Source organism: Haliaeetus leucocephalus, unplaced genomic scaffold (assembly GCF_000737465.1).
Source record: "Haliaeetus leucocephalus isolate CR32 unplaced genomic scaffold, Haliaeetus_leucocephalus-4.0 Scaffold696, whole genome shotgun sequence".
Lineage (NCBI taxonomy): Eukaryota > Metazoa > Chordata > Aves > Accipitriformes > Accipitridae > Haliaeetus > Haliaeetus leucocephalus.
Window position 1 is genome coordinate 5,486,920 of NW_010973132.1, and position 23,048 is coordinate 5,509,967.

Consider the following 23,048-nt stretch of genomic DNA (forward strand, 5'->3'; position numbering starts at 1 on the left):
CCGCCGCCGCCGCCGCCACCGGGCCTGGCAGGGGCCAGGCTGCGCATGCGCGCTGCCCCACCGGCGCCGCGGCCGAAGAGCGTCGCCGTCCGACCGCGCCGGCGCCAAGGGCGCCCCCTGGCGGCGGGAGGGCGGAACGGGCAGGAGGGGACGGCTCAGGGCGCGGGCTGGAGCCCGCCAACGGGCGCAGGGGGTTTAACGCCCTTTATGAATTTACCCGTGACGTTAGCCCTTTTTTAGGGGGAAAAACACCCTCGGTACCTCCAAACGGCAAACGTTTCCAGGCGGCAAACGTTTCCAGGCCGAAGCCGTGCCCTCTCCTCCTCCCCTCCCTCACGTTCCTGCCTCCACAGCCATGGCGGCCGGGCCCCCTCCAAGGCCTGCCGTACGGTCCGGCGAGTTTTCTCGGCTGCCGGGTGACTTTCCTTCCAAATCGGCACCGGCTTCAGCCCCACCCCAGCGACTGAAGGCTGGCTGCGGGATTCGGGAAGGCCTCTCCCCGCCAAAGGGACGTTGTTCCAGTCAGAAAGGGCGCGGGGACGACGTGAGCGTTTGTCCGGGTGTACAAAATTTGTGCCGATGAGCCCTGCGCCGCCCAGCTTTTCCGTACATTTGAATTCCTGGCTCACTTTCTTCCACTTCTGGGCGCCTTTCCAAAGGTATTCTGGGCTTTCTCATTGACCAAGGCCTCTTGGGTTGCGTGTCGCTTCTGACTTGCTGGATCATGCTACTTAAGTGAGGGGGGAAAAAAAAAAACAAACCAAACCTACACGTTTCCCAAACCCTTCTCAAGAGTAACATCTCTCACCTGTAAACGGTCCTCACCTGTTTACCAGCTCGCCTCTCCTGCCACTCTGAGGATAGATATGGGCTGTCTGAGGAGCAAGTCCTCAGTTTTGTAAAGCCTCTGGTTTCCAGGGAACACTGAAATAGCCATGGAGCTACCAGAGCTCAGCAACGTCCTGCCATGCTAACTTCTCCTGCTGCAGCCACTTCAGTTGCCCAATTTCTGGGCCAGAAGCATCTCTGGTCTGCTACCTGGGATACGAGGCAGGACAGGTCTGGTCCTGGCCTGTAATCCTTGGTTGTTTAAAAGACTCTTACCATGTGTATCTCAAGAGTGACAGCTTTTGCTGGCCTGAAGTGTATTATTCCCATCTTCAATTTTTCTTGTATCCATTTTTATGTATTTGTATCTCATGTGCAATGGTGAGGTGATGGTGTACTATCCTATAATGTGTGTTTGTGAAAGGATGGGGTGTTTGTACCTGTCCCTGCTCTAAACTGAGTCTCTCTCACAAAGTACGGTGTCCTTAAGCAGTCTTGACTGTCAGCAATGGGTTAGTCCTCTTTCACTTCACCTGCCCTTGGGAAAAACCGCTTTCTGCAAAGCCGTCCACATGCACGCACAGAGACAGCTCAGTACTCCCACAAGAAAGGAGAAACGCTGTCACTGCAGTGCTTTCTCTCAAGCTCTTCTCACACACGTTGCATAGCAGGTGATGTAGCATTCTCAGACTCACTGCTACCTTCTTCATCCTGTCCATGACATTCAAAGCCAACAACAGAAAGGACTCATAGATCTTAAAGCATCCTTTCTGAGCACTGGTAATGGCTTTTTCCTCCTCCCTAGCACAAGTTACTAGGGTTTGTTAGAGCATATCATGTTTCTGATTTTAACCCACCAGCTTGAAATTGCTGCGAGCTGCCCCGTTCATAAATCAGAGGCAGGAACTCTCCTTCTGGAGGGTGAATGGACCATGTTTGATTTTGTGAATCAGAAGGGGCACCATTCATGTGCTGGGGCTGCTGGGATGAGTATTGGATCTCCGAAGCCACGGGACTCATCAGCATGAGCCGTGCCTGGATGTGATGGAGCCGGGGAGAGGGGTCTGCAGCCGCCTCGCGTGACGGGGACGCTGGCTGGTCCACGTGCAGCTGGTTGGGGGGGAGCTGGGGACCGGCAAACAGCCTGCACCAGCCCATGCGGTGCCCACAGGCGCTTCCTCTGCCTCCTTGCTCTGCCAGGGAGAAGAAAGTTCATTGAATCAATTGTAGCTGAAATATTCACGGAGGCTTGATGATCGTTTCATCCCTGTAGGAAAATCTGGAAAGCAGTGCAATTTTATTAAAAGCTAGAATTAAAGAAATGCAAGCAGCATCAGCTATTTTATTTCAAAATAGCAAGAAAAATTGAGGATGCAGTCTGTTTTGATAGAGATTTCCCTGAAACCACATCAGGGAGCCTGTTTATATTCTAGTGATGTAGCTAAGCCAGACAAGTCTGCAGCACAGCATCTATTTTTAGACTCCAGGTTGCCATTTATAGCTTGTAAAAATATTCATCAGCATCTGGATAACAGGCTATCAATTTTTATAAATGCACAAGAGAAATCAGCTATTTTACCTCTCTTTGCTTTGCCCTTTTATGTCCCACCTTACATGACTCTTGGGGGGGGGCGGGGATCATCTGGGAGTTTGGTTTTTAAGGGCTTTACCATCATGCCATACATTTGCCTGCTGTTGCATACAGCATCGTGTATTTTCTGCTGGGATGATCAGTATACAGAAGAGAAAGAAATGCTCAGAGAGCCGCCTTCTACTGTGTCTCCCCACACACGTAAAGCAGCTGCGTGTGAGATTATGGTGCATCTTACGCAGTCAGTGCTGGAAGCAGCACATTCTGAAAACACCTTTATAATAAAAGGAGGTAATTTTAAAAAGCAAATATGAAGGGGAAAACTAATGGCTTGGGGACATCTTTTCCACATTATTTTCAACCTATGGCATTGCATAACTAAAAAGCATAGCTCAGTTTTTTCTTCTGAAAAATTTGTTAATGGCTACTACCAATAGGTAAGGTACTGAAAGGGCTTCTAGTATAAGAGAAAGCAGGATACTGTAACAGCCGGGTCATTGCCTTGATTCACTATTTTGTTTTATGGCTTACAACCAAATGATACCCTCATTAAATCAGTTGAGTTTATAACTAGTCCGATCAATAAACTGTATCTAGCAGCCCGTTGCATGGTTTTATCTCTCGAGACAGTCCATCGTACACCTCTAGTGCTCCTGGTTTGTGACTGATGGCGCTGGTCAGTACAGTGATCTGCCTGATGTCTGTGACTCTATGTCCTCGACTGCCTTCCTGAATCGAAAGGAGAAAGAAATGTAAGTACACTTTGGAGGTCTGCTGCTATAGCTCCCACTGAAGTATGTGAGACGTGAAGAGATTCAGTTAGGCAAGTGTTCCCTTCAAAGAAACCATAATGTTGCAGAAACATGCAGATAGAAATACTCTGTCAGTGTACGTTCCCCCCTCCCTAAAGCTTTCAGTTGCCGCGGTTTGCAGATGCATTAATCTTTAATCAATTGAATGCTTTCTGCAGTGAGGTATTCAGGGAAAGAACAGGTCATGACAAGCATTCGCCTAGAATAACTAAGCGCTCGTGCATGAGCTGTGCCATCAGACCTTGCTGGATAGCAGCAGGGAATAGACAGAGAGCTAAAAATAGCCTTTCCTTGCAGTGTTTTTCCAGACTATTTTTGATTCTTCATTTTGATAAGGTCGACTGGCTATTTACTAAAAATAACCAATCCTGGCAAACTGAGGACAAAAAGTAGAGTATTTATAACCATCTCAGACTCTTTAGTACATTTGTCAGCTGCAGATAATCTAGGATCTTGGCATCGGTCCGTTGCCAGTGTTTTATGTAAGTTGGTAATAAATAAAGCATTAATTGGAATGAAGAATGAGTGTATCTTGCCACTCTGATTTTCTCGGATGGAATACACATCTTTTGGCATATATATATCCTTGTAGGTTACCTTGCCCTGTTCTTCATGATGCAGTCTGAACTGCTTCAGAAAGAACCAAAACAATCCCCTGTGAGGTCAGCCAATCTTACAAAAACAGCTGCATATGCAATTAAAAGTGCAAAAGCAATTTTACCCTTTTGCACGCCTGATACTTCAGATGCAGAAATTTTCGGGGGGTGTGATTCATGTAGCTTCCTCCATGAGAAGGTTTTTTTATCCAGCTCTTGTGTGCTACCATCTCTCTGATGAAATGAAATCATCCCTCTGCCAGCAGCACGAGAGCAACAGAGGGATTCTGTAACCAAGTAACTGGAGGAGGACTGCAGAGAAATTGTCAATATAAATGATAATTTGACCCCAAGGCCGGTTTTAAGAAACTGGGTGGTTACAGGGATGGGGGGAGCACACAGCAGTCAGCCCAACTGTATGCTCTGTTGGATGCATTCTAATAGAGAAAGACAACAATTAAGGTATTTAGCATTTATTTAGAAAAATATCTATCATACAGTACATTTGAGCAGCTGCCCTTCTTCAGTTAAGGTAGAGAACTATTATTAGTAAATATTTTCCCTTACCAGTATTTTGCTTGGGACCTATTCAGTTTCTGTAAGGGAAAACTCATCTTCACAGAGCCATCCCTTCAGCATGCGTGATCTTCATAAATATTTATCTCGAGTGGGCCCTACCTATGCTGTTCGCTTAACTGCAATGTGACACAGGTTAATAATTTGGAGATTCACAGATTCTGCCCCCCCCTGACACATCAAGGGTAGACCCAAAATGTCTATTAGGGAAGTTTCTATGACCGAGAGCAGTGCTGTACAGGAAATTCCCACCTCTAAACTAAAAAAAGCTGTACATTTCTCTGGAGCAGAGAGAGAAGTGGGGAAAAATCGGGAAAAAGACTGGAACATGGCAAAGACCATGAGATCATCCAGGATCCTCTCTATGCTCAAATGAATGATACAACCTGAACACAAAAATTGTATGCAAAGTGGATTTTATCATCTTGTTTAATTACAATGGACACAAGCAAAGAAGGCACAGTGTTATACTCATCTTGACGGCATTTCTTATTGTAGATGAAATGCAGCAATTTCAAAAAATATAGATCTGACTGGCTTCATCATTTCAGGTACTGCTGTGTTTGCCTATTGCTCGACAAACAGGTAAAGGAAGGACATGCAGGGGGGACAGTCCTTAATAATTTCTCTATTTATTTTTTTTTCTGTAGAGATTTGCCTCGCAGGAAAAAAAAAAGGCCATTAATAATACTGATGAGAAATAGCGAGAAGAGAGAACACGTAACATGGAGGTAGCAGAAAGAATAAACAATTTGTACAGGCAGAGCCTGTGTTTTTTCTGTCAGGGTATTCTTGCAGCAAATAAGAGTAGATTTCTGTATACATATACACAGGAGTTTCTAAATGTTTACCAATTCTTTTCAACCAGTAAAGATCATTTTCAAAATTTATGGGGTTTGTACACTCAAAACAAATGTTCCTTATTCCAACAGCAGACTCATAACATCACATTTCTCTCTAGTCTCATTTCCAGTCATATTTTCAGTTTCTGTGTCCAAGCTAACATTCCTCAGTGGAGAGCTCCTCAGGCAGGTGTTAAACCTGAAAAAAACATGGAAAATATTCCATGCAACAAAGTGTGTGTCTGTCCTGTGATTTTGAGTTACAGCAAGCTCAGATGGAAGTGACTTTGGGCCATATTATATTAGCTGTGAGGATTTTGAAAGTGTATTACACTCTTTATTCCTAAAGAGAGGTGTGCTTTACCAGCTGCTTCCACACAGAGACAGTACAATAAACCCACTTTCTGAGCAGTAAACATCTATGGGTGAAAAACATATTATATTAATTGTTACTATTGTATATTAACATACTCCAACCATACGAGTGACCAGAACACCAAAAGAAAAGAAAGTCAGGAGTAATTAATGGGTTGAGTTTGTTACAGGAATCCCCTGAAACACCACTTCAACTAACACCTATACAGTCTTAACTGGTTCTTCATTTCAAAGAGCTTTCTCCCTAAATTTTGGTTGCTCAGACCCTCCTTGGGATACATAAATAAGAGGGGGCAAACCAGTAAGTCCGTTTGTGTTTTGGCTGTACCTCTTATCTCCCATTCCATCAGGGAGACCTGTCTCGTGCTATAACTTTCTTTGTGGACACCCAAGAGCAAATGGAAAATAAATTATAATAATCAAAGAATGTACTTAAAAATATTGTATACGGACAAATGCCAAATGAATAAGCAAATATGATGCTTATAACTATCCCCTATACTCATCCTACCAATCACCTCACCAACCTTGCCTCATCGCTGGCATCTGCAAGAGGGACCAGTTATTTCTAACAGCCACCACAAGCAGCACCATCTTCTCCTCCGCCACTGGTCAGCCTTTCCTTCTCACTGTCCAGGCAATTCTCCACCGTCACCTCACCAAAGTGCAGTTGCATTAATTATTTGCTAGCTATGCCCTGGTAATTTGGTTTATGATATAGAAATACGCTTTTGCCACTCATTATGACATGCCCATCTGCCCAAATCAACAATGCCCAAGAACAAAACCAACAGAGCCACAATGGTACCGCTGTGAGCCATCAATCACTGACATCCCACCTCACAAAATAACTGCAAAATGAAAGCTGTTTTACCTGAAGGTTGAACCAAGGAATAATCTGAATTTCCTGTTAATTCTCAATACTACCTTTCTCCTAAATGATCTACAGAGAAGAAATCTAAGCAAAATGCATGTATTCCATGGGACCAAAGATTTTTTTCCTGCCTTTCCAATTTCATACTGGAGGCTTGATCAGAAGAGTAGAAGACAGTTCTTCACTTGTGATCAGCAAATTCCAACTGCTTTGATAGCACAGAATTTAGCCTAAATTTTATCCTTCACCTCTTTAACTTATTATATAGAGATTCCATAATGCCACCAGGATGAAACTTAGTTACTATCAGAACAAGTTACAGGAGGAGAAAGGCACACTTCCATTCAGTTTTCATCGGCAATTTCCTTGAACTCTGGATTAATACGTATGCAGAAAAAACAGCTTAAATTTCTTTAAGATACCTAAAATTTTACCATACCAGAAATTAAAGAGCTTTGTATCTGTGAAAGAAGCTTTCCAACTGAAATACTTTATCACCATCCTACAGGAAGCAGTGTCTTTTAAAACAGAAAAGAGAGGACGGAGAGGAGACTGAAGAATACTGTTTAGTCAAAAAATTACCCTGCAAATTGGCAAACATAGCTAAAAATTGCCTTAATTACCCTGATAATGGTGGAAGGTGTCACCTTGGAAGCCTGTGGGCTTAAAGTAGGTACACCTAGCACGGTGGCAGAAGCAGCATTCTCTACATTGTCCTGCCAATACACCTCACTGCTAACCACAAGGCTTGGACTTCCAGGAATAGGAAGGCTGCAGAAAGAACACCTACTTTCAATCGCCTCTCCGTCCTTAGGTCTTTTGTGGACACTGTGCCAAGAAGCCAATGGATGCTGTTTATTTATACGAATACAAAAAAGAAGGATAGAAACAAAAACGGGCATTTCGCCAACCGAGGGTGTGGATACTGTCTGACCTGAGGTTACGCTGGAAACCAACTCAAAATGAAAAGCTTTATGGAACTCAGACTAGATGACCACGGTCCTAAGAGCCTCACCCATGCAGATGAGCCCATACTCATGCTTATTTACCGTTAGCTGAGGCTAAGTTAGGGCTGACACTGCTCTATCTCCCCAAAACACCTCTTTGCAAAAGCAGTCATCTTCTGGCCCCAAAATGGTAGTTACATCTGCTCATCATTCAGGAAAAAGGGAAACTTTACACATTTTACCAATCTCAAGTCTCTGTCTTCCTGGAAAGCGTGAAATAAGAAGCATAAAAAATGACACCACAGGACCTTATAAGAGAGTTAAGAGCATATTCATTAGAAATGAAATACAAAATACAATGATGCCGCAGGACAGGGGGCAGCAGGCGAACAAGACCCCCACCATTCCCTACCCTCACCCCAGTCCAAGAAATGCACCTATATAATACAAATTAGAGATCTCAAACAGGGGTAGGGGGGGAGGAGGGGTTTTACAAAGTGATCTTCTTGCTATACAGAAAATATATTATTTGCTGGAAGTCACTGCTGAGCTGTTAGGGGCCCAGGGTCAGTCACTGCTCAGGAAACCCCCTGAAGGCACACTGACCCCTACTGCTTCCCCACCAGTTTGCTGAACACATCGTAGATCTCTGGCTTTTCCTGTGCAAACTGCTCGGCTGTATTTTTCTGTAGCCAGTCGGATGAACGCATCTGTTGCTGCAGGAGGCCAATGAGGTCACCAAGGTTGGAGCTACCGGCACAGGTAGGTTCCTGGTGGCGGGACACAAAAATGACTTCATCTGTGCTATCTGCTTTGCCGTCCTGATCTGACTGACAAGGCCGCTCCTTCTCCTCAGCCAGTATCTCCTGCTCCCGCTCTTCTAAAACCTTGCGGATCCGTTGCATACCTGCAGTGGTACAGGGAGAAACACTACTGGATTAGTTCAAGCCACAAATGTCCCCAAATCTGTCAGATTCAGAAAAATTTGGAGGATGGAAGGAAAGGGAGGAAAAACGGAGAAGACAAGTATAATAATAATAGGATAAGTTTAGGATTAAGCAAAGGAGGAAACAGTGCTGCAGAAATTCTGGTGGAAGGAAAAACAGAAGAAAACATTACTCACCTAACTGTAGCCGGTGGGTCTTGTCAGCAAAGATGATGCGGAACCATCCGGGTTCACTGCATTCAAAGGCTTTACCACAGGACAGGAGGACCTTGTTATCCAGAAAACGCCTCCAGAGCAGCATCTCCTCCTCAAATGTGCCTGTCCTAAGGTACTAGGAGAGTCAGCAGAAGGGCCAGAGGTTAGTAACATATAGGCTAAATCACTGAGATCCTCATGAATTTATGATTCCCATGAGGTCTGCAAAGGCCAGGGGAGACACCTTTTACCTCTGAAGTACAGCAGTAGTGATATAAAGGAAGAAATGGGGAGGAAAGTGGCTTGAGAGAAGTAAGATTCCTGCAAAGAGGGAAATGCACAGACAGACGAAAGGAAAAGAACGGACAGAAATAGCAGGCAGCCCTTCCCTCTGCTGATCAGACAACAGATTTGTTAAAACAAAATGCTTATCACAACATTAAACTTTCCTCTAGACGCAGTTACACCATGTGCCTGCCCTCAGTCCAGGACAAGCCTCCCTTCCTAAGACTACCAACCTTTCGGAAATCAATCCAGACAAAGAAGCCTGCATTGCGGTTGAGAAAAGGAACCCCAAGTGTCTTCAGCTCATCTGTCACATATGTATGGGCAGCTTTTAAGCGGGCATGGTTGGCCCTCAGGTACACCTGGCTGATCCAGTCTGACCAGAAGGAGAAGATAAAGAAAAAAAAAAAATCACAAACTGAGAAAGAATTCAGATCTGTTCAAGTTTCTAAAACACTCACAGTGCCTTTTTCCATTTGACCCTTCAACTCCTTTTTTTTTTGTTTTCTGTTTCCTCAAATAGCAAAAAGAGGGGCAAGAACTATTTAGCAGTTTCATGTCTGTGCAGAAGAGTATCTTCTTGACCATCCTGAGGATGCTTCCCTACATTCATAGCTCTTAGTTGATGTGGACTGTTAGCACTCCATCCAGGACAAAGCTAGAAATCCATTTCCATTTCCCTCATCCCACTTGTATGAGGGAAGAAAGCTTGTATTCTTTGTTTCTGCTCAGCTGGTTCTACACAACGTTGGCTATTTCTATACAAATAGCTATCACACTTTTCAGAGCTGCTCCTCTAATTCTGCTGATCAGGAGCTCTGCAGAAGTGGTCCTTTTCTGTAGAGCTCTCAGCCTCACATGACATGGGCAGCTTCAGAATTACAGAAGACTGTCAATTAAGCACAAGTACAAACAGGAGACCACTTGGGAAAGTAAGGGGAGGGCATCCCCCAGGTACCAAGACACACAGAACGGCAGAGGATCATACATTGAGCTACTGACTCACCTCTGTCTCTAAGCAGCTGCGCAACCTTGTGCTGGACAGGTCCACAAACCCCGTGGAAATAACACAAAGAAGCCACCGCATTAGCAACGTCTTGGTTCTCTGTATATAAAGTACCAAAACGAATCCCAGAGACAGCAAAATCCTGCAGAAGACACAGGGAGACTGCTTTATTACACAGGAAGACCAGGATCCTATTACTACTGCCTTATTCCTTCCAGCATGAGGACACCAGGCCAATCCCACCAGCCAGGAATCACAGCACGATGGCAACCAGCACTCACCTTGCTTATTCCCCACATCACATGAGTCCGCTGTGGATCAGGCAATCTGTATGTAGAAGGATGCAGATGGGCAGTTAGTATCATAGGTGCTGAAGCTTTTGGATCACCAGTGCAGCATTGCAGAAACAGAGAGGCAGCATTACACAATGACAGACAGTGCAGCACAGAACATCAGTCAAGTAGGGAAAATTCAAATCCGACCTAACTTTAGAAGCTAGGAACTCCCTGGAACTAGTTTCAGACACAAATTTAAAATATTTCAGATATACAGATACTTGCAAGTGCTATATTTCACGCGCAGATTTCCTGCATGTATGAAGCTTGTACATATAATGCTAGAAATGAGGCCTGTGCCAATGTATTTGCCAAGAATTAAAAGTAATTTTCTTTCTTTCAAACACCAATATTTTGCAGAAGGAGATAAAGTTCTTCTTTTGCAATGTTGTACCTTCAAGCCCAGCAACACTGAGCTAACACTTAACCAAGTGTACTTTATTTCCTTGCAATTGAGCACAAAAAGAGAGCGCGCACCACTGGTGAAAACTAGAAATTAAAAAAAATACAACAAAAAACCACACCATATTTTTATAAGATAAGATTTGAAAAGTTTTTCATCTCATTAGATCAATACCTAATAAAACCCATTCTCCAGTCTGTAAGAACACTGTGATCCGTGACTACTGTACAAAAAAAACCAACACAAAACAAAACAGAAAGTAAACAGCAACAGAAAGTCTTCACAGGCATCAACAGAAACAAGGGGAAGAGGTACCAATATTTACGTAGGAAGAAAAGCCTCACTCTGAACAAGTAAAACATCTGTTTCTAGTTTTGGGCACTGTCACAAGCATTGAAAAGTGTGCCACAACAGAAAACTAACTACCATTTTTTACTTGCTAGATTGCACTTGACAAACTGTGTTTGCCATTCAGAAATTACAAAAAAAAAAAAAAAAAAGAAATCAGCGTAAGGCAGATTCAGAATTTGCTAGCTCATGACTTAACTTCCAGTCACAAGTTCTCAGCAAGGCATCATGTTGAACTGTCACTGGAAGATGGCCAGGGAAGTAGGAGCTGATTTTACCTGTCCATGCCTAGGACACTGTGAAACGTGGCTGATTCATCAAAAACTGACAGCATGTAGATCTCATCTACTATCACATGCAATTCATGTCTGCAAAAGGACAAAATGGAGATTACAAAAGAAGGCTGCTTCTGGTTTAGAAGCAGAGATAAATTCAGGCCTGCAAAGACTCGCTTTATACACACAAGAGGGACACCAAATTTTGCAGAAGTAAAGCATTTTTTTCACAACTCTGAAGGTCTACTGTGTGTACATTGAAGTGATCTGAGATATATCCAACTGTCACCCACTGCAACCATATAACAAGATAAAAATTCAGTCATTTCCAATGCACTAGTGAAAATTCCTGTATGTACTACCCATCTAGCATAAGTTGTATCATCGTCCACTCAGAATCTCACGGATTCTGAATCTCAGAGAGTATCTGTGATCCATGATGAAGCTGGGAACACATATTCACATATTTATTTGTCTTTGCACATACAGAGAAACGGAGAGGAAAGGAACTCAGCTTCCTACTAGGGAAGCACAGCACCATAGTGTTTGCTAGGACTGCCAACAAACAAAACTTGCGTTCCTTGATGCAAGTTGCTTTGCCACTCCAGATGACTGCATGGTCCATGTTCCCTTGTCCCCAGCACTCCCCTCTCCTCCCTTAAGCCCACCGCTGTGTGTGAAGAATAGACTGTTTGCCTGACTTAAAAGATATTCACAGATAAATTCAGGGACAGCAAGTAGTCCACCAGATTCTGGAAGCCGTATCTGACTCAGGATGCCTCAGTCTTCCAAACTGACATACCTTTTAGCAAATTCCAGGTAATCCCGTAGCTCTGACAAGGAGTAGATGTCCCCAAGGGGATTTTGGGGATTCAGAAGAATTAAGGCCCTTACAGTGACACCCTGCAGAACACAAATAACGCAGTATTAAGTGAGCCCATCGTGGGATAAATTTTTTGTCCCTCTACTTGAGCAGCGAGTGTGACGCAACATTCCCCTAAAGCTTCCACCATGACTTTTCACCTCAGAGGTTAGATTTGTATGAGAAGAATTTTAGCCACAAATTAAGATTTTTTTTTTTTACAATTATATCACTTGCAAAGTCAACTGAGGAAAATATTATAGAATGAATCTATGATTTTGAAAAGAGGGCGTCTGCCACAACCACTGCTATCTGGTCAACTAACTAATGACAAAGATGCTCTCACACATTCTCAGCATGGAAGAGAACTTTCTCTGAGCTGTATCAGTAATCGGGAAATAACAAATTACTGAAGATTGCCCATAAATGAGGCAAGAAAGATAGGAATTTGAGCTATGTGGACACAAACTGTTCTCATTTAGAGCACACTGGGCTGAAGATGTCAGAGCTGCTAATGATCTAAAGATGCAGCTAAACATATATAGGGCTCAGGACAACGTCAAAACTTACAGACTAACTCTTCAGAAAGGTGATACCCATCTGCATTTATCCTCTAGATTTGCACCTCTCTCCCTCCTGCAAAAACTCTCTGTGTTCTTAGTGAATTCATCTGCACTGCTGTGTAGAGCAGTCAGTTTTGGGGTAACTCAGCTGGCCTTCCTGAAGGAAAAACCCTGGGTAGGTAGTCCCTACTTTTCAGTGCATGCCCAAGTACGGGTTTTTTTGTGATATGAAGGGGTTCCAGTGCTTTGTGAATGGTCTGGTACTCCCGGTTTATCCTGTCTGCTGTGACCAAAATTGGACAGACGTGACACCAGGGGAGTCGCCCTAAGGCTGCCCCTGAGTTTGCAAGCAGCCTAATCTCAGGCGGTCTACAGAGACAACCAGAGAGCCAGGTGCTAGGTTTTGAAAATGTTTTGATCTGCAGGCCACTTTTGGGATGTGCCATCTCAAACATATTGTAGACTTAACTGGTGATGTGAAGGTCAGCTAAACTCACCTCTGCCCGGGCATCCTGCAAGGCCTTTTCCAGTTTTTCCACTGTAAGTTGAAAAGGTCGAGTGCTTGTTCCAGTAATCTGAAAGACATCACAAAGATAAAAAAGGCCAAGTTATTTCAATAGAGTCTGCCCTGAGCCAATCCTCTGAGAAATATACCCCAGAAGAAAATAAAAAGCCAACAATAATGACCTAGCAACCATCTTCTTATCCTTTTATACTACAGAGCGAATAAATAAAAAAAATTAAAAATTAAAGAGTTGTTCATCATAGAATGGCCACACACAGAATTCTCTGGCTATCCTTGAATAACTAAAACAATGCAAGATCTCCATCTGCTCTTCCACCCCTAGGACCATCTTTATTAGGACAGTACCTACTTCTGTCTCCAAGGCTCAAAATGGCCATTTTTTACCTCTCAAGAGCTGTTATTGGGAGTAAGATACAAGAAAAGGACAAGACTGGAATCCAGACTTATGGTCTGAACAACTTTCTTGCAAATTACGTCCCCAGTTTCCCAGCAATAAATTGGGAAACTGTCCACAGGCTGCAGCCTATCCTTGTCCTGAGGACTGCTTTCAGAGTTTTCCAAAGCTCAGCACTTTCCAGTATCAATTATTTTTTAACTACAGAGGTTGGTATCCCCTTCACTCAGATCTTACCTTACTGTCTAAATAGGCATACACCAGCTTGACATTACCATAGAGGAAGACACTCTGGGTAATACCACCATAAAAGGGAGTAGCAATCAGAACAGCTTCTGGAACCGAGAAAACAAAATTGGTTATCAACAGGTCACAGTCCTTCTCTCTCTTCTAATGTACTTCAGCTAAACATGAAAGCTTTTTTACAGCTGTGCCCTCTGGAAACACTGTAATGTTACTGCCTTTTCCTCCACTTTATTTTTACATTAATTCTTTAATCTTCTTACTAATCTATACTCAGGTAAACATGAGTATAGCCCACATTTAGTCTAACAAACTAAAGCAGAGCACCACGAAAACAGCGAAGGCAGACAGGGCAAGGCACCAGTGTGAGTGCATGACATCTGCAGACCATGGAGATGATGAATTTCACAGCATAATCCTGCAGGGAACAAGAACTTTGCAGTAGGCCAATGACAATTCCACTACTTCGCTTCTGTCAAACAATATTTAAACAGAGTAACACATTATTTCCCAGCAAAAATAAACATTAGAAACATCTTCCAACCATCCACTTACCCCCTGGATCACAAAGGACTGTAGCTAACGCAGAAAATAGCGAGCCACAACCATTTAAAACAATCACCTACAGAAGAAAGAGAGAGGCTAGTGATAAATCTGTCCATAGAAAGACAACACTATAAAATAATAATTTCTAACCATATCAGTGAAATAAATTTTCTTCCCAATTCTCTAGCATGGATGTTCCCAGAATTTTCCTGCTGAAATCCCACTTCTACCAGAAGTAACTTTAATCCTGTTCTTTGCTTGAAAAACACTTTGTCCCGGTGTTCTTCGTGATTCTAATAAGCAATTTAGAAAAAGAGTAGGCTTTTAAGTAGGGAAAAAACTGGGGAGCAGTTCTGAACTGCTAGAAAAGCAAACTACTTTTCGTCAGCTAATCTGTGTTATCATCTCTTTGTGGTAACAGCAGCTCCGACCTCCTGCCAAATCTGTGCAAAAGTGGAAACCACTGTCTTGTACAGGAGCAGGTCTGACTCCTGGTTCTAGGAGACAGCTGCTCACGGGTCCTACGAGTTTCACTCCAAGTATCAGGCAGACTCTGCTGCCTTGGAGAAGCAACGATCAGCAAACTGATCAGTGGTAAGTTCAGTTTGCGGGAAGTATGGGCTTCTGCTGAATTATTGCAGCCAGAAAAGCAATGGCTGCACTAGCTCCTGCTGCCTTCAGCGCTCAACAGTGGCAGGAGTCCCTGATCTCCGCAGGTTCCTGCGCCCAGCCTGCATCTCTCCCAAGTCAGCAAGTCCTGCAGAGACTCGGGTCCTGATCCCTTCCTTACAACACTGCCACAAAGTCTGAAAAGGTCCATTCTTGCGGGCTAAAACTACTCTTGGCTCAATTACAGATTTTTGTCCTGAGGTGTAACAGCAGTACGGGACAAAATTAAACTCCACTGAAACAACGGGCACTCTTTGTCAAAGCTGAGGGATACAGGCACAGTAGGTCCCAGAGCTGAATAAGGAGATGAAAACATAAAGCCCCACTCAGAGCACTGGCATGAGGAGTTGGCACACAGAAGTAAAGCATGAGGCAAATACACAGTAGACCCCATGTGTTTTGGCTGAAGTGCGCATCAAAAGCTACTGAAATGGCTATGGATCAATCTCATTTACACGATAAAGGCTGACATCTTACCAAATCATTTGTTTAAAAAAAAGAAGATGAAACTGTTTGACAACAAATGGCAATACATTAGAATAGACACCAATGGAAAGTGGGTTACCCACATTTTCTGCCTTAAGAGGTGCAGGGGCCTTGCAGTAATAGGTCAAAAATCGAGCCACTTCCTCCCGTAAACTGAGAAAGACACAAAAGCAAATACTGATTCAGCTTATTCTCCAAGAGGCTGGGCTTCCCCAGGTCCACATCTCAGGAAAATAAAGTCAGGGCACAGTAAAGTCTGGTGAAAACAGCTAGAAAACAGGATAGCTCAGACCCATGCCACAGACATGACTTTTACATACAGCAAAGGTGTCACGGATAATGTCCATAATGGTGCATACATTTCTGATGAGCTTTATTTAATCAAGGCACAGAAGAGGAGGACTAAAGTCCCCAAGTGTTCACTAATGTTTCAAAGAACTGTTTTGAGTTACCTGATTTGTTAATGTAATCAGTGCTTTTAAAACTGTGTTCACTTTAGAAAATTTCCACCTTCTCTCACATAAAAGGATTTTTAACTGGATGAACTGGTAGAGCAGCTAATTTACAGTTTTGCAAAGGAAAAGATGATTAAATGACTAGAAAAGTTTTAACTAGAGAGTGTGGCAGAAGCAGTTTGTATTCATCCATTCTGCTTATCAGATAAGTAGTCAAAAAGAGAAGCGTTACAGAAAAGAGAAGACTTACAACATATGTCCCTTCCAGTCAGGGTACTGAAGCAGTGGAGGCTCCATCAGATTCATATCGGTCTGTGTCAGCTGGGATAACGAGAACAACCATTAAAAGCACAATCATTGATATCAGAAACATGCAGATAGATGGGATCCATGTACAGGCACATACCTGCATAGGCACACACACACACGTGCAACTTCAACAGCTGTAAAACTGGATTGAGAAAGCCACTGACCATCAAAATTAATGCAGCTGCGAGAAGCAAGGACTAGCAAACTGATCAGCGATAACTTTATGTGATGTACAGGCTTCTGCTAAGTTATTGCAGCCAAAACCTTGCTGCACAGCGATCTACAAAAAGGATGCAGAACGGGGCAATACACACGATGCCCGTAACCAAGATGCCTGCAGAAGACTTTCTCAGCAAATGAAGCAACGCAAAGAGTCCCAAAGAGTGTTTCGCCCAAGCTCTGAGGATAACAGCTTTCAGCTGGAAAGTCAGTCCCAATTGTGAAAGCTCATATCTAGACTGTCAGAAAGAGATAGAAAGGATTTTTCATCACAGTCAGATACGTATTTTCTGTAATAAACTTTCAATATATTAATTTTTTAATGAATTCTAGCTTTCATTTATGTCTTGGTTCCAAGCTACTGCAGCTCTTTCAGATCTATAATTCTGATAAGTTTTGATAAGTGTTAAAGAGTAACGGGAGCTTTCAAAAGACAGGAGAAAAATGAAATTATCTTCTTGATAATTCTTCCCCGGGGCAGGCACCTTGTTCCTTATTAGGAGTTCATTCTGATCTCAGAGACAGATTCACCTGAACTGTGGAGCCCTTTTTAATGTTTATTTTTAGATAAAGTATGCACACTGCTTTTATCTAAATATTTTCAAGGTTGTAAATATCAGGGTTTCATATAATCCAGTTCTATGAAGTTGCAAGGGAAAGCACAGCGGTGATACAGGCAGAGAGAAGAGGACACTTTACATAAACAAAAAGGAAATAAACAAATATTATGTACAATGTACCTTCCAAATATTTAATGGCAACCAAATCTATGAGTTAATATTAAAAAAGGTGAGGGTGGGGGGACACGACACGTAGGTAATAGTGCAAGGGAGGAGGGAAATTCAACATGCAGTGAGTTTCTCATGTAATAACAAAACCACAACATTCTGTATTGGTGTTTTAATAACTGGTGCCAAGCTCTGGAGTTTAAAGACACTGTCCTTATCCCATGCAGAATTACAACCTGATATTACAGGATTAAAGTTCCTTTATTCAGCTGTAGATGTTCTCGAAGCCTATGTGGCACAGAACTGTGCCTCCTTAGATCTCTCTCCTAAACTTCTCTAGAGAACGCAACATAAAAGGTATCAGCAGGCTTGGCCAAAAATGACTATGCAAAAATAAAGAGGAGAACCCTTAAAGGTAATGCATTAAGGGCTAAGGAAACCAGACGGGCCAACTGAAAGGAAGACCATCTGAGATCTCACGCCACAAAATATTCTCTAATTTAAGGGTCAAAAGTTGAAGACAGAAGTCTGACACATTACTTTATTCAGCGGAAACAGTAAGTCTTTATCATCCCAAATCACAACAAATTATTTGCCTACAATCCCAGCTGGTGCTGCATTCAGTGCATCCATACTGTAACTCCAGGCTGCGACGACTGAGAAGCTGGCAACAGTCTTTGTTCAGCTTGTTACCACAAGCATGATGGCTCACCTCGCTATAGTCAACGAAGTCTTAACTCATTTTCATAACAAGGCTAATTAAGATGCAGCTGACTACCGTCTCCCTCTGCACTACTTACTGCAGGCTTGGTGTTAGTTTTAAGGGGAAAGGACAGCAAAGGAAAGAAGGTGCCACCTACACAGCCTAGAAGGCACCTTTTTCGTGCAGGCAGCAGCTCTGCCTTACCTGTTCTTTTAGCTGGAAGGCGGAGCGGCGGGGTAGCGTCCCCCCGAGGCAGTGGAGTGGCAGGCAGAAATAAAACAAGGAACATTTTGAGGGTGGGAACTGGTGGAACGGGAGCAACCATGAACTTCAAATGACAGAGGTCGACTCTCCAACCCTGAGCCACCTTCCCTCCCCACAGACAACTTCAGGTAGGAGAAACTGCCACCTGCCTGCCTCGCGGGCTGCACCTGGGCAGTGATTTTAATGGAAAGCAAGAAACATTCCTCTACAGCGCGGTCCTGTTCTTTTCTCTTGACTTGTTCTACTTTTTGAGTTGGGCCGTGTGTTTCATGCCTCTCCCTGGTGCCGCTGAACACAGTGAGCAGGTAGCAGCTGACCCAGTCTGACTTTGAGCGATTTCAAGAGCTGCCACCGTTCGCTGCGGCTGCCGCCACCCTCACACATTTCAGGTAAGTTCAGAACTGGGTGTCCAAATCATGTGACTTTATAATGGATAGATGTGAAGATCCTTGAAATTAAATAGAGTTCAAAACTAATCTCAAAACCTCCCTATCAAATCAACTACTGTCAGCAGGAGAGAATAAAATGCATCTTATTTTCATTTAGTTTTCTGAGCCAAGCACATCCCCAAAGGGAAACCCATCATGAAGAGGAAACAGAAAAACACCCTTGTTCCTACCCTCCTGGAAAAATAACATAAATAAATGTACAAATAGCTGGATTCAAGAGTGACTTCCAACAAATAAAAAATTCGTGACAAAAAAATTTACCAGAGAAACCTAAGCAACAGCAATAACTCTAGGAAAGTGCAAGCACTGAGGAGGAACTACACAGCAAATTCAGTATTTCTTTTTGGAACAGGACTTACCCGCTTAGACATCAGGTCAAAGCAGAGTTTATTCTCACTGGTGCCAAAGTTTATTATACCCTAGAAAAAGAAATAGTTTATTGTTTAAAGGCACAAAAAACACGTGCATACATCACCTCTGCTATCACTTCACTAAATTGCCTCCAAAAACGCTACCAAGGACAAGTCAAAACACAGGTCGCATAGACTTTACCATATATAACTCGAGACACATATACATGTAAACACACACACACACATAGATATCTCAGGCACTCAGCTTCTTAGTCAATAAACTGTCTGTAAATGAATACATACTAGTGGTTTATACTTCTTTACAGAATATGTTTAACTTAATCTTGAATTCACTCACTGGAAATATCTAACTACAGAAGAACCCCCCGAAAAATTCTGTGAAAACCAAGGTCTACCCTTCTGCAGCAGTTTTAAACAAGGTTTTGGATACATTTCTTCACCTGAAAGCATTTGTTTAACAGTCATTACCATTCCACTCCACTGATTTGCTTGGAAACCATATAACAATGTCATCATGAAAAGTGGTTAAAACACTAAATTTTCCGCTCTGGAGAGATGACCCTACAGTTCCAGGTTGAGGATTTGGCCCTGCTTATTCAGCACTACATCGGATCTTGAAGAGTTCAAATCTACTAGCACAATTTCATTATTGGAAGAGGTTGGGTAACTAAATTTTTAAAAATGTGAAAGGAAATCCAAGCAACTGTATGTTTATGATGTTACTAAAGTACAAGTCCAGTTTTAGGTATCTGTTTAAAAAGCTACCTCCTGCATAGACAACAGGTGGTAGAAGAGGCAGCTTGCGCTTCATAATGCACCTTGTATCAAAAACTTCGCTGCGTTTTTCTATCTTAAAAATCTAGTTTTCACCTCCCAACACAATGTGACCACAGTCAGGGCTAATAATAAAACATTTGTAAAGTTTCAAGTAGTTCAGTATCTGAATGCAGGATCTATTTAAAAGTAATCCACATCTAAATCATTATCTATATTTACTGTACTTGTTACTCAGTAATAATCTGCCGTGAAGAATTAACACTCGGCCTTTCTGCCACAAGGGGGGGGTATGATGAGCTACTTACAACTGAGCAGCCCAGAGTAAACAGGGAGAAAAAGTGCTGAGTGTTAGTTAAAAGTAGTATTAAAAAAACCCTGTCTACTACTCAGTTGTTGTACCTCCTGCACCCATCACCTGCAATAATCAGATATAATCAAATAATCAGAGATGGTCTTCAGCGGGCAACAGAGGTGATGAGGTGAAAGGAGGAACAGGTGCTCTGTTTGCTCCTGCAGATTTCTTACATCTTTCAAGGTCTACTAGTGCTATTATTTCCCCGATAGGGAAATCAGAGCGTGCAAACCTGAGCTGGACAGGGCATTCATCTTTGATACATAGAGGACCTGCAAAGCTACTTTTTATTTCTCTTCCTCAAACAAACAGCTTGACCTGCCATGTCTTAGTGACATCACCCCCCCGCCCCAGACACACACACACACTTTTAGCGTATCTGTCAGCAAACCTCTAAGTTTTTTTCCTAGCAGGAAAGACAGGAAAACACACTGAGGTTCTCACTCACATTGGGGTTCTTGTCTTCATCATACTTGTCAGCATGATAAGCTTTGTACCCTTCCTCAGTGGAGCCACGAAAAATGTTGGCAATGTTGCCGCGAGCAGAGAGGTAAGGGCTTCTCTGGAAGTCGCTGGGGTTACAGAAGCCGTGCATGTCAACCCTCCTCTCGGTAAGCAGCCGAGCCCTCATCTCTTGCAGGTTACCCCCTCCTCCTCCCATTCCCGCAATTTCGGACAGTGCCTGGCTGAAGTCCACACCCCGAGGCATCGCGATGGAGGAGGAGGAGCCGCTATGGCTCTGCTTTAGGATGCTGAGCATCTGAGCAAAGACACTGAACATGCGGAACTCATGCTCCCGCTCCAGTTCAAACCGGCGCTGCTCCAGTTGCATCCGACGCTCCTCCACGTCCAAATCTCGCTGATATCGGCGTTCCTCCATCTGCAGAAAGCGCTCTTCCATGGCCCGCTGGGACGTCAGGGTCTTCAGCAAGAGATCGTCGAGCGGGTCCTTCACACGCTGGCCTTTCCGCTTTTTTCTCAGCCGATGCAAGGCGGAGAAGCCAGGCCGGGGAACCACGTTCTGGATCCGTGACGAGTTTGCCATGTTGGGCTCACTGAAACCTGTGAATACATAAAAGCGAGGAAGAAAAATTAGACGCGCAGCAAGTACAGTGGCACGGACATGCTTTGCTGCCTTCCCCTGCCCTTCCTAGGAAACACCCTTCAATCTACTGTAGGGTTTTACAGGAAAACCAAAGTAAAAACCTGCCAGGTACATCTTGAAGGCTGTGAGGTTTTTTTGAAGTTTGTTTTTAACTTCACGCATCGGGCACCCCATTATGCTGCCAGCCCCAGCCCCGTACTCGGCCTCCGAATTAACCTGAGCGATCGTCAGTTCCCTCCGCTGGCCTAACTACACAGCCACCACGGTGAAGAGGACATAGCACTTCTTCTTATCTCAGGCACTAAGCTCACACTGGTTATCGTCTCTCTTCTTCCCCATCACGGCATGCTCTTCCATCAGCCTGTCCTAGACCGGTTCGAAATCCCCAGGATTTCCAGACTGTACCCTTCCTGGCAGCCAAGCAACAGCCAGCTGCACTTTCAGTGCAGGAACCTCATCTCCTGCGAACAGATAGGCTGTTTCTGCCAGTGACTTTCAAAAACATCTTCTTTCCAAGTCCTAATGAATAGCTTAGGAGGCCAGGCAATGATTATTCCCAAGTATTCTTCATTGTCGAGCATCCTAAAAGATTAGATCCAGAAAATATTTTAAAAGAACGCAAGAAAAGTTTCACCTGCAGGTTTATAGCGTAGCCATGGCAGAAGAGGGTCTCCTGATACAATTCAGCATGAGGACTGCAGACAGCCCTGGTGATGCTCAAATGACACCAAAATGCATGCAATTTTTATTTTTTTTTTTTTTTCCGATAGGGTAAGTACCGTCAGCATTACGTGCAGAAATCTAGCAGAAATCTTATGGCAGACACGCCAGCCCTTTGGATTTCATACACGACATTTAGCCTAGCACGGTAATTTTAGATTTTATTTACCTGCAGCAAGATACGTTTCGGGAATGGCCAGAAGACTATGAATGCAGATACCAGCCTTCTACTTTAAAGCTTTTTGGGACGTGGAAAAATAAGGATCCAAACGTCAGTGCGAAAACCAGGTGTCTATCTCTGCACCAGAAAAAAAAAAATCTCTCTTTCTGGGAAACCGGGCAGAAACCTTATGCTGGAATGTAAAAGGCTATCCCTACCTGAAGGTGAAACACTGGTTTCAATGGGAATCTCCACCCTGGAGATGGGAGAGTCGTTCTGGGCCCTCTCCAAGAAGGCTCTCTCCATCTCATGATCTTCAGGGGAGCCCTGCTGGTAAGACATGGCTGGTGGGGGCTCTGGGGTCAAGCAGTGCTCATCAGAGTTCACCTCCTCACATTTGATTTCCATCAGTTCGGGGTGCTGGGAGTGTCCAAAGGGCAGGGCCGAGGAGGCGAACTGGTGATGGTAGCTCTCCACCATGCTGCCCTGCAGCACCTGCTGAGCCATCATGCTGCCGCTCAGCGAGCCGTAGGCCAAGGCGGGCCGGCTGGTCAGCACCCGGTCCATCACCTCGTAGAACTTCCACGTCCGGCCGCCCCGCGGGGCCTTGCTGTTGTCCTTGATCCGCCGGTACTCCAGCTTCATCTTCTTGATCTTCTCCCGGCACTGGTCTCCCGTCCGGTGGATGCCCTTCTCCCGCAGCACCTCGGCGATGCGGTTGAAGACGTGCTGGTTCCTCAAGCAGCTCTCCAGCTCCAGCTGCACCGACTCGTCGGCCCACAGCTGCAGCAGCTCCACCACCTCCGGGTCCGACCAGTTACTGCCGCGCTCGTACTTCTTCCCCCGAAAATCCATCGCTCCCCACGGGCCCGCACCGGCCTGCCTGCGGCGGGGCGGGGGGCGGCTCCCC

At 44.0% G+C, this 23,048-nt stretch overlaps 1 protein-coding gene across 1 annotated transcript; it reads right to left on the bottom strand.

The window, feature by feature from the left end:
• Positions 1–7,750: 7,750 nt before the first annotated feature.
• Positions 7,751–22,993, bottom strand: ACCS (1-aminocyclopropane-1-carboxylate synthase homolog (Arabidopsis)(non-functional)). The gene is made up of 15 exons (XM_010580219.1): positions 22,357–22,993; positions 20,602–21,215; positions 19,010–19,069; positions 16,229–16,299; positions 15,607–15,676; positions 14,378–14,444; positions 13,817–13,914; positions 13,157–13,234; positions 12,037–12,137; positions 11,238–11,327; positions 10,155–10,200; positions 9,874–10,015; positions 9,101–9,243; positions 8,565–8,718; positions 7,751–8,348 (listed from the first exon to the last, which is right to left on the bottom strand). Exons 1-15 carry the CDS (start codon positions 22,991–22,993, stop codon positions 8,050–8,052), a joined length of 2,670 nt encoding a protein of 889 aa, XP_010578521.1. The 3' UTR covers positions 7,751–8,049.
• Between the last annotated feature and the right edge of the window lie 55 nt (positions 22,994–23,048).